The sequence below is a fragment of the Maylandia zebra genome, linkage group LG12, assembly GCF_041146795.1.
Source record: "Maylandia zebra isolate NMK-2024a linkage group LG12, Mzebra_GT3a, whole genome shotgun sequence".
In the NCBI taxonomy this organism is placed as follows: domain Eukaryota; kingdom Metazoa; phylum Chordata; class Actinopteri; order Cichliformes; family Cichlidae; genus Maylandia; species Maylandia zebra.
Window position 1 is genome coordinate 21,425,055 of NC_135178.1, and position 10,514 is coordinate 21,435,568.

A 10,514-nucleotide genomic window follows, 5' to 3' on the forward strand; every position below is an offset into this window, starting at 1 on the left:
ATGTAACCTGCAGACAGACATGTGTACTGGACCTGGTTTATTTAGAAACTTCCAAGTAGTAAAAAGATAAAACTGTGGGGAAAAAAGAAAAAAAAAAACAAGCAGACATTTGCTTCATGTGGTTGTAAAGGATGCCCTGATGCTCTCTTGCCACTCTCATTCAACATTCTGTTGTTTTAAAACACATAAATACCCAGTTCATGTCCAGGACAATCACAAAGCCTCTGGTTATTCACACACTGAGGAATACTTTAAATCCCCATGTGGTTGTTTCTTCCATCATTGCTTTCTTGCCTCTTCCAGATCTGAGAGGGGAGGAGAAAGCACACTGTCAACTACAAGGACTCCTTGTTAAACAATTAACGCATGTCGTCAATATCACAGTCCGAAGATGCAATGGTCTGCTTCAAACTGTGGATGTTGCACATAAAACTGAGTGGTCGACTTGCCTGGATGTAAGCCTCTGAAAGTGTGATCATCTGAGGGAGGATGTCAGTCACCTGCAGGTCCTGCATCTCGTACCACTTTCCAGTTCCCTGATTAAACACAAAGACAAACGGATGCCGTTTAAGACAAGCCACAGTTTACAAAATCAATTTGGCTAAAAGCATTAACGTGCTCGGTTAATTCTATTAGCAGTACCAAAAAGTTCTAGATGCTTACATGATGCAGAACATGTATTCTGTACGCTCCCTCAGTGGGTTTCCCATCATGCACTACATTTGCAATGAGGTCATACGTCGTGTTCTTCTCGGTGGCTTGAGCTTCTTCTGTCAAGTATTCACGAAGGTCTACATTTCTGTTGAATTACACAAAGGGACGACATACCGTCATTTAAACCGAAGACACAATGAACACACAAGAGATACAACACGCAGTAAGTATAATGTCTTTGATCAAGGCTGCATTTTGAATACACGAATGGCACTTACGTTATAGGGAAGTTGACAATTGTGGGGTTCTTTTCCACAAAGAAGTTGTTCTTGGTGAATCTTTTGATGCAAAAGATGAGGTACGGAGGCAGTTTGGTCAACTGGAACCTTTTGAGAAAATTCTCTTTGTAGGTTTTGTATTCCTATAATTAAGGGAAAATACACAGATTTGTTCTCAGTGTTCAATTATTAATAGAACTCACATCTAAGTAACACTAAGCTTTAAATGCTCTAATTTCAATTAAAATAGACACCCTTTCAAAATTAATGTTATCAACAGATTTTTCTTTCTTTTTTTGGAGGAAGAGATTGTTTTGAATCAAATTAAGTGGACTTTTATGCAACACCAATTTGTACCACATGACTGAATGGCCATTAGCTGTAGCATCGAGGACTGCCCTGAGGAGAAATGTCGATGTAGAGGCAGACGTGGAAGGAAAGGGATTCTAGAGAACAGCCTGAAAGGTGAAACTTCTCATGATGCTAGACAGAAATCACGCTTGGTTGCAAAGAACCAAAGCAATAATAACCAGGAGCAAAACAAGACAAACATGTCTAAGCTTTGCACCACATATCCAGTTCGTGGATATTAACGGAAAAGCTAATAATGCTTATAGACTGTAAAAACCTAAGTTTCAATGCAAACTTTTGTATCACTGCAGGTTTTCTGCAATAAAAGTTGTTAAACCCAGTGGCTACGTCATGGATGTTAGAGGGCATAATGCTGCGCTTGATATACGCAGCGCACTTCCTTCATTCTGACACTAAGTGTGTGGCACAAACTCAAGAGGTGCGCAGCTGTTCTCCACATCGGTGCAAGCACAGTGGAGGAGAGAGGAAGATATAGGCTGTAGTTGTGTCAGCTACATTAACCGTTTCTGATAAAACACTGTCACCTAGTGTTGACACCTTTAGTTCAATTTTGCACTTTCTACTTTATATTACTGCACAGCCATCAGTAGTACAGATCACTCCACTGCGATATTGACATGGCAGTATTTGCAAGCTCTTTTACTTTGTGAGAGTGATTATCAAAGCCAGTAGGATTAAAATGAATCGGTACCTTCTCTGTGCTGCCATTGAACTTGGCCAGGATGTTAAAGAGAGGGACCTGAGGGATTATAAGCTGCTCTTTTTCATCCTTGTACAGTGGAGCAGTTGGGAGGTCGAGGGTCAGAAACAGAAAGGAAGACTCAGACATCTGCTCCTGATACTCATCTGTTGTAAGCAGAGCCTCTTTTTCCTCTGGCGGCTGTAAGATTTTAAAAATCAAAGTCATCAAAACATAAACAACTCAATTCACAGGAAATGAGTTATATACTTTCACAGAATACATAGTAAAATGCTATTGGACTCTTAGAAGAACTGAATCTTAAATAGTGCAGAACTTAAAAAGAATTTGAATAAGTAACAAATAAAGTCAAGTTTTTCTATTACTAAACTTATTCAGGTCCATATGTTAAACAATTATCTTATAACACAAGCAAGAAACTCACCAAATCTGGGTGTGGGAGTTTTTTGGAGAAGATCCGCATGTAGCCTTGAAATGCTTTTGTAATGATTGCTATGAGGGGAGAAGGGCAAGAAAAGGGAGGTTTAGTGGCTTCATAATGAGGTGAACCGTCGAAGTGATCTCTTCCACCTGCTCTACATTCTCACTACAAGTAACAATGTCATCTGCAAACGTCATAGTCCACGGAGCTTGTCCATCACACTGCACAGTCACAATATGATTTTGTGCAGAGACTGCAGATTCTGTATGAAACCCAAGGTTTGAGAATCAAAAAAATACAAATTAAATTAACCCTTAAAGTCCTTAAGATGCTTTTAATATCACAACAGAAGGCTAAAGATGCACTACTGCATTAGAACCAAACTTAAGAGTCAAATCCAATTTTTTTCCCACTTACATGGCTTCTTCTTTGTGCCTCCGAGAGCACCATGCAGGGCATTTAAGAACCACGTCATGAAGTCCACAGCATCACCTGCAGAACAGAAAACAATCAATTAGCACCAAAACCTGTATTGAAAGCCTACCTAAGCCCAGAAAGTACAACTTAGTGAATGTAAAGCAATACCTTGCTTTGTAATCTGGAAGTTCTTCTTGCTGCACAACACTACAGCCTGCAACATCTCGTGGGGCGACACATGGGCCTTAAAGTTTCTTGGATTCCAAAGTTTGCGCATCAGCTCACCAAACCTCTGCACCAAGAGAAACATGATGTCTCCCGGGGGCCTGCGGATTCCTCTGTAGTTTTCCTCCTCCAGGAAGTAATTTCGCAAAGGTGGAACATTAGAAAAAGCCTTGAAAAGAGAGACACAAATGAGAAGGGAGGATATTATTCAAAAAAAGTACAACAATTAATAAAAATCTAGAGTGGTAGATATCCATACCTGTAACACCACATTGGCATAGTCATTGGCTTTGATGTTGTTGAGCCCTACAATGCCCGGTAAGTAGGTGGTACCGTCATAGGCTCTGTACAGTTTACCCTGCTTGTCCAGCCCCGCAATGTGCTGCTTGGTGAAAGTTGGCTTCAGCACGTACTGTAGAGAGAAGAAATAAGATAAGATAAGATAAGATAACCTTTATTAGTCCCACACGTGGGAAATTTGTTTTGTCACAGCAGGAAGTGGACAGTGCAAAAGTTATGAGGCAAAAATTAGAATACAATAAGAATAAATACAGTACACAACTGTACAGAATAGAATAAAATAAAATACTATATACAGTAGAATAAAATAAAATAAATATACAATAAGATAAAAATAGAATACAAATACAAATACTATATACAACTGAGTAAAAATACAACGATGACAGAAAGGATTATTGCACTTAGTATTATTGCATATGTATGGATGTGTTTGCTTGATCAGTTAAAGTCTTTATTATGGAGTCTGACAGCAGTGGGGAGGAAAGACCTGCGAAATCTCTCCGTCCCACACCGTGGGTGCCGCAGTCTCCCACTGAAGGAGCTGCTCAGTGCTGTCACAGTCTGCTGCATGTAAGCAAATCAGCTGTTTGTGGTAACTCTTCCAAAGCCAGAGCTCAGAAATAATGACAAAATCAAACAGAACATGGTTAGTATCATATCAGACTGAAAACACTGGTGCTTCTTCAGTCAATCCAGTCACAATTCAGACTGGAAGATATTTATTCACTCAATTCAGCTTAAAAAAAAGTCACTAAAGTCAAAATATTTTGAATGTAATTTAACCTTTAGCATAGATATATATTTACACTGTAGATTCTTTTTCTTCTTTCGGCTGCTCCTATTAGGTGGCATCACAGCGGATCATCTGCCTCAATTTCACCTCTTCTCATTACAGCCCAGTATATGCCTTATCCCTCCTCTGCACATGTCCAAACCTCCCTCAGACTTGTCTCTAACTTCACCTCTAAACTGCTCAACCTGAGCTGTCCCTCTGGTGTAGCTAATGCTGTCTATCCTGATCACAGAGATAAGTGAATACGGTCCAGTGAGTTTAAATGCTCAAATTGCCTCCAGTCACCAGATTTCAAAGCAATGGGATGTGATGAAACAGGAGCCACACATCATGGATGTGCAGCTGACAAATCTGCAGCAACTGTCTGACACTATCATGTCAAAATGGACCAATTTCTCTGAGGAATTTTCAATCACCTTGTTGAATTTCTGCCATGAAGAATTAATAAGCAAGCTCTGAAGGTAAAAGGAGTCCAAACCTGTAGTAATAAGGTGTACCCTATAAAGTGGCCAGTGAGATTACATGAATTTTAGTTTTAGTATGAAAAACATTACTTTACTTACTGTGATATCTTCTAGTGATGAATCAATGATCTCATAGTTATCTGGCAGACAGTAAAACTTGAGTGTATGCAGATTGAGGAACACATGATGGGTAAACTGTACGCTGTGAGTGTACGCGTGAGACTTCAGACCTCTTCCTACAAAAAACAAAACAAAACCCACACAAATCAGTACAAATACAACAGGGTCTCTGATCCCCAGTTAAAATGTCAATTTGCCTACCTTGAAAGTATTTCCCACATATAAGGCAGGCGTAGACATTGATGTGGGAGAGAGAGATGGAGCAGAGTTTCTCAAAGTCGAAGTCCAGCACACTCCTGCAGGATTGACAGACGTGAATTCACCTGCAGAGGTGGAATACAGCTTTAATAGCAATACACAGTCTACTCCGGCCTACCTGTTTATGGTGTCAAGGTAAGGACAGTGGCGGCTTCTTCGGTCTTCTACTGCATGTCCTCGTCCCACTTTGGCTGCCACTGCAACGTGAAGTGGCCCAAGAACAAATGTCAAGCCAAACCATGTACCAACATTTCAAAGCAATGAGCTAAACATGCTAACTAGCTTAGCTTTAATGTTGTGAGGTATGCTTGTTTTCAAACACTGGGTGCTTTAAGATGATGGGTATCGTTGTTTTTAGCACACAGTGGAGACACTTATTGATCCGTCTATACGTTACTGGACAGGCCAGTAAAAAAAAACGAACACACCACTGGCTAACAACAACGCTAACTGCTAACCAAACGCAGGGCATACGTTTGAGGAACATACTTACCTCCGTCTTCATTGTCATCATCATCTAAATCCACCTCTCTTTCACGCTTCAAAGAAACCATAGCAGCAGAGAGACGGCGTCAAAACAATGGAGAAGCTAAAACTTTACGTTATTTGGAGGGAGTGATGAATGGGTCAGACACGGTGCGCCTCGAAACTCGCGGCGATTGTGCGTTGTAGCCGTGGAGCAGCAAACTAAAACCTAACCCGGAGTTTAAAAACCTACTAACGCTATACACGCTGGTTAATCACTTACCAAAAACTAATATAATAACTTGCCTAACTTCTAAACTCTAACTGGACCTTTGTTTGTCTTTTATATATATATATATATAATATATATATAAAGGTTTGTCATGTATGGGTATTTGTTTATGGTGTGCAATTTAGTTATAACATTTTTATTAACTCAGGGAGCATTATAATTGGACAACATGTTATCGTTAGTTAGCCGTAGCTATATAGCTTTTTGACCGTTCACAGTGCTCTGATTGGGACTTGTTGCAATCAGTAGTGCTTAAATACTGACTTTGTTTGGAAGCGGTTTGCTGAAATGGATGTTTTAAGAGAAGAGGGGGTCCACGAGCTGAAATACAAACCAGGTGGCCGCTTGGATATGAGCCACGGCTTCCTGCACCATATCCGGAGGAACCAGATTGCTAGGCGAGTTCCTCAGCTGCTATTAGCGTATGCTAGTGCAATAGGTCATTCAGCTAAAAACATAATCGTTGTTATTAGTAGTGAAAAGTAATTTTATGATTAAGTGAATGTTATCTTGTTATTAACATACACGCTTTTACATTCGGAGCTAAAATATATGGGGAGGTCGCAGAGGCCTGGTGACCAGTTCGTTTTGATTTAAGATGCTGAGAAGCAAAATGATGAACAACTGCATACTGAAAAAAACTGAGTTCAATCAGTGCGTGCATCTGTGAAAAGGGGGGTCATTTTTAACTTGTTTTTGACAGAAAACACGACAGACCCCAAAAAATACTAGGAAAGCAATTAAACACATCACTTCACTTCTATAATGTTTTTGTTTGTAGGTTTCTTTGAAATGCATTTCAGTATAGCAAGTAAACTTGGCACAAAAGGTAAGGAAAATCTGTATTTGGCTTTTGAAAATAAGTGATATTTCACTGTAAAGTCTGTTTATGTCCTCTTAAATTGTGCCACTTGTGGGATGTGCCCATGAAAAAACCTGGCAAATCTTCTCTGTGAATCCTAAACAGTTTCTTTCTGCTACTGACTCTTGTTTTGAGATTCTAGTACCCCGGATACAGACAGTCAGGTGTCTGGTTGTTGCCGGATTAGCACCACCTGTTATCGTGGACCTTACAGGGTACGTGCCAATAGGGCAACTTCAAGTACCTTATCCAAATTAAGGGCCAAGTTCTATTTGACGCAGGATGTCAGACAGGCGACGAAATGGGAATCCCAAGAAGACGACACAATAAGAAGACTGTTTCTTCACCCTGTCAGCACTTTGGAACAGAAGTCAGACTTCTGTAGATTTTCAGTCAAGGTTTGCAGAACAGTATGACTGACTGCGCTCTACCCAGAAAATCCAGACCAGACTCCCAAGGCCAATCTCCAGGGTCATAGGGCTGCCAGGAGGCTTGCCATGACTGCTGTTCACCATCAGGCAAATTTGCGCTGCTGTTGGCAACATGTGCACTGGGACACTGTGATGATTGCTGCACTGATAGGGTAGCAGCTTTTGGTGGAGGTAGTGTTATAACGTGGGGCAGCATCTCCTTTGGTGGAAAAACGAGGCTTGCCAAAATTTGAGCCAATCTCAAGGCAAGAGATATTGAGATGAGATTCTGCAAATGGTGGTCACCACAACAGAGCGGACCACCTCAGCTCCGGTCTTTGGGAGTGAAGAGGATGGAATGTCCTACCTGAAGTCCTGACCCTGTTGAACAGTTATGTGATCAGCTTGGATGTGGACCAAACCGGTGACCAGCGTAGAAGATGCCAAGCTGTTGAGGCTGCGTATGGTTACTGCTGCATGCATAGCCCCATATTTCTTGGATTAAAAAATTGCTAAAAAAAAATTTAAGACCTAAATCATCTAGTTCAGTAGACAACACCAAACAAGAGTCAATAGCAGAATAGGCTGTTTGGTATTGAGAAGATTTAGCAGGTTTTTCATGGCAAAACCCCCATACTCACCTCTGCTGATCATTCAATGCATATGTTAGGAAAAATGCATTTTCCTTAGAAATGTGGGACTACTGAAGGGCAAATAAAAAGGCTTCCAACGGTATGAGATTTATTTGCAAGGTGGATTGTTACAAGAAAGAAATAATGGACCTTACTTTTTGTGCCAAATTTACATAGGAACGACCTACTTTCATAATGCATTTTCTGAACTATACAACAAACTGTTAGAAATTTACATACATGCATATGTAGGCATGGATATCATGTCCATGAATCATTTCACACACAAAAAGACTGTTCAAAGAAAATCCCCAAATTACATTGCAAGCCTGTATTTAAGCTTCTCAATACTGGCTGAAGACTGGCTGACTGGTAAAAAGGGGCATTTTGCTGTCAGTGTCTTTCAATTTTATTTAAAAGGTGACCTCTATATACAGTGGTTAGTCAAGTCAAAAATCACAATTAAAAAAACAGTGTTACTCCATTAATGCTTGGGTTTGAATAAATGGAGAATTCTGCAATCTGTGACTTTGATAGTAGTCCACATGACAGGTTATTACTAAATGCGGTTGTTTCATTCTGCTGTTTTAGCATTAATTTCATGTAATTAAAAAAAAAGCCAGGTAAAATTAACAGTAAGATGAAAATGAGAGCATCACAGGGAAGAGTTAAAAATATTTCTGAGGCTTAATCTTTTCTTTTCTTTCTTTTTGAATGAAAAAATTGTTTATTACATGTTCTTGATTTAGGTTTTATTTTTATTATTTATTTATTCATATGCCATGGAACAACCAAGTTGTCATATTTTCTGCATTAACAAAATTTTGATTCCCTTTCTCCAGAGATGACTATGATAAAGAAGTGAAACAAGCCAAAGAGCTTCAGCGGCGGAGACACACCACAACCCCTCGAAGACCCCGTCGACCTGACATGCAAGTGTACCATCCTCGAAGAAGACGTAAGACTGATGTGCTTTCTCTTGACTTTTGTGCTGATTGTGCACCCATTAGCGGGAAGATAATGTGTGTGTGTGTGTGTGTGTGTGTGTGTGTGTGTGTGTGTGTGTGCGCTCATTGTTCAGATGGTTCAGAGCCAGGGGCCGGTGCTGATGCTGAAGAAAACGAGAGTGGATCAAGCACAGAGACTGACGCCAGTGGGACTGAACTCTTTTGGCTTGAATATGAAGCAGATTCTGGTACCATTACATCCATCCTTGTGCACAAGGTTAATGCCGATTTCTTTTTATGGTGTTTTCAGCTCTTTGGTCATTTCCTGTGTGTAATTCCTTTAAATGCCCTCTGTTTCTGAAGGAAGACAAGCCTGAGAAGGTGGTAGAACGTGTTGCAGAGAAGAACATCCTGGATGCAGCCATGCGGGCAGCTCTGAAGGTTCGAATTCGAAAGGAAATTGATAAAAGGCGAGACAAACGCTGAGCAATCAACAGATTACGACCATAAAGGAGCTCCACACACAGAGGAGTAATGCTTCGTTTGCAGTTCTGCACTCCTCCAGAGCACTCTTGTGCATTAAGGGTATAAGAAGGATCATTTAGAGTGACTGTCAGCAGAGATCTAACATGGAGACTTGTATTCAGGCCTTTTTTTTTTCGCAAGAAGGAAGAGCACAGTTTATGGCTGGGAGTTGTTTTCAGGTTTAATTGCAATTCTTGACCTTGGACAGTTGTGTTATTCTCTGATTCACATATTGAGGACACATTTAAGTTGACTGGACATTTTGAAAATTGTTACTTTTTTTTTAATAGTTACATTTAGAAAGAGCAGGTACTCTTCAGCACAGAGTCCTAAAAGTGTTGTCCTCCATGTCCTGTGATTCTTGTGTTTACAAAGATTCTGTTTTGTTAAATTAAGATTTGAACTCTTTGTGCGAAGTGTTTTAAGCTGATCATCGGTCTGTCAGCAATCCTGTGTTTAAGAAATGAGGGAAATTAGTTTTGAAGTCCGAGTTTAGTAGATGTTGGGTTGGTAACTGTTCTGTAGGTTTCAGTGCTCTGATTTATTTTGGATTGTTGAGAGGCTTATTTTTGATACTGTAATATCTTTTTGAGAATGACACTTTACATATAAAATGTATAAAAGCCATGCATTGCTGTCCAGTTTTATGGTGCTGAGCACCACTTTTTTTTTTCCTTATCATCTTATATGACAGAGATTCTGATTTTAAACATGAATATAATACTGGAACATAGAAAAATACGGCATCACTTTGATTTGACAAATGTTTCACATCACATTTTCAGCAGGTGGCAGCATCAGTCATATAACCACACAGACCTCTGCTGTAGTTTTCCTTCTGTTTAAATCAGGTTTTACTCTGTACTTCTGTATAAAGAATGCATTTTTCTACAGAGACCTACTAAACAGTTTAGTTTCCATAAAAAGGGCACTTTGAATTGTTCTAATATTTCCCCCTCTGAGGGGCTATGAAGAATTAGGTGGCAAGTTGCTGTACATGGAGTAGCACCTTAGGTTTGTATCCATTTCAGGATCTTTGTGCACCTCAGTCAGAGCTTCTGTCCTCTGCTTTGTCAGAAATCTCATCTCATTGGGGCTGCTTGTCCAACAATATATAGCCTCCTATACACAGGAAAAACTCTTAATTTGTAGAGTTCAGATTTCAAGTGGCAGTTTTATATTTTGCTATGCAGAGCTCTAAAATATGAACTTGAGTTTTCTGTGACAAAGCAGATGTTCATCTTGTGACCAAAAGGAGTGATTAGTTTGTGTGAAGTTGTACCTGTTCTCATATTATTTAAGCAATTGTGATTTTTGTATAACTTTTTTCCCACTATTATGTTATTTCTTTCCCCACCTTTTTACCTGGAGCAGTA

At 39.8% G+C, this 10,514-nt stretch overlaps 2 protein-coding genes across 2 annotated transcripts; one reads left to right on the plus strand and one right to left on the minus strand.

Annotated features, from left to right (window-relative positions):
• Nucleotides 1–22: 22 nt before the first annotated feature.
• usp39 (ubiquitin specific peptidase 39) lies at nucleotides 23–5,695 on the minus strand. The gene is made up of 13 exons (XM_004544631.6): nucleotides 5,499–5,695; nucleotides 5,124–5,202; nucleotides 4,949–5,043; nucleotides 4,727–4,863; nucleotides 3,327–3,479; nucleotides 3,011–3,236; nucleotides 2,843–2,917; nucleotides 2,429–2,496; nucleotides 1,996–2,184; nucleotides 933–1,075; nucleotides 664–799; nucleotides 450–536; nucleotides 23–305 (listed from the first exon to the last, which is right to left on the minus strand). The coding sequence occupies exons 1-13, from the start codon at nucleotides 5,557–5,559 to the stop codon at nucleotides 252–254; spliced, it is 1,503 nt and encodes a 500-aa protein (XP_004544688.1). The 5' UTR covers nucleotides 5,560–5,695; the 3' UTR covers nucleotides 23–251.
• Nucleotides 5,696–5,926: 231 nt separating this feature from the next.
• lg12h2orf68 (linkage group 12 C2orf68 homolog) lies at nucleotides 5,927–9,767 on the plus strand. The gene is made up of 4 exons (XM_004544630.4): nucleotides 5,927–6,160; nucleotides 8,509–8,624; nucleotides 8,748–8,890; nucleotides 8,977–9,767. The coding sequence occupies exons 1-4, from the start codon at nucleotides 6,051–6,053 to the stop codon at nucleotides 9,097–9,099; spliced, it is 492 nt and encodes a 163-aa protein (XP_004544687.1). The 5' UTR covers nucleotides 5,927–6,050; the 3' UTR covers nucleotides 9,100–9,767.
• Nucleotides 9,768–10,514: the final 747 nt, after the last annotated feature.

Bases quoted from the DNA above. Each gene is read 5' to 3' on its own strand.
- lg12h2orf68 (XM_004544630.4), top strand. From the start codon at position 6,051: ATGGATGTTTTAAGAGAAGAGGGGGTCCACGAGCTGAAATACAAACCA. The intron at 6,161-8,508 runs GCGAGTTCCTCA...CCCTTTCTCCAG, and splicing joins CGGAGGAACCAGATTGCTAG to AGATGACTATGATAAAGAAG. The intron at 8,891-8,976 runs GTTAATGCCGAT...CTGTTTCTGAAG, and splicing joins CATCCATCCTTGTGCACAAG to GAAGACAAGCCTGAGAAGGT.
- usp39 (XM_004544631.6), bottom strand. From the start codon at position 5,559: ATGGTTTCTTTGAAGCGTGAAAGAGAGGTGGATTTAGATGATGATGAC. The intron at 537-663 runs GTAAGCATCTAG...GTGTTTAATCAG, and splicing joins GAATACATGTTCTGCATCAT to GGAACTGGAAAGTGGTACGA. The intron at 306-449 runs GCAAGTCGACCA...CTCCCCTCTCAG, and splicing joins TTTCAGAGGCTTACATCCAG to ATCTGGAAGAGGCAAGAAAG.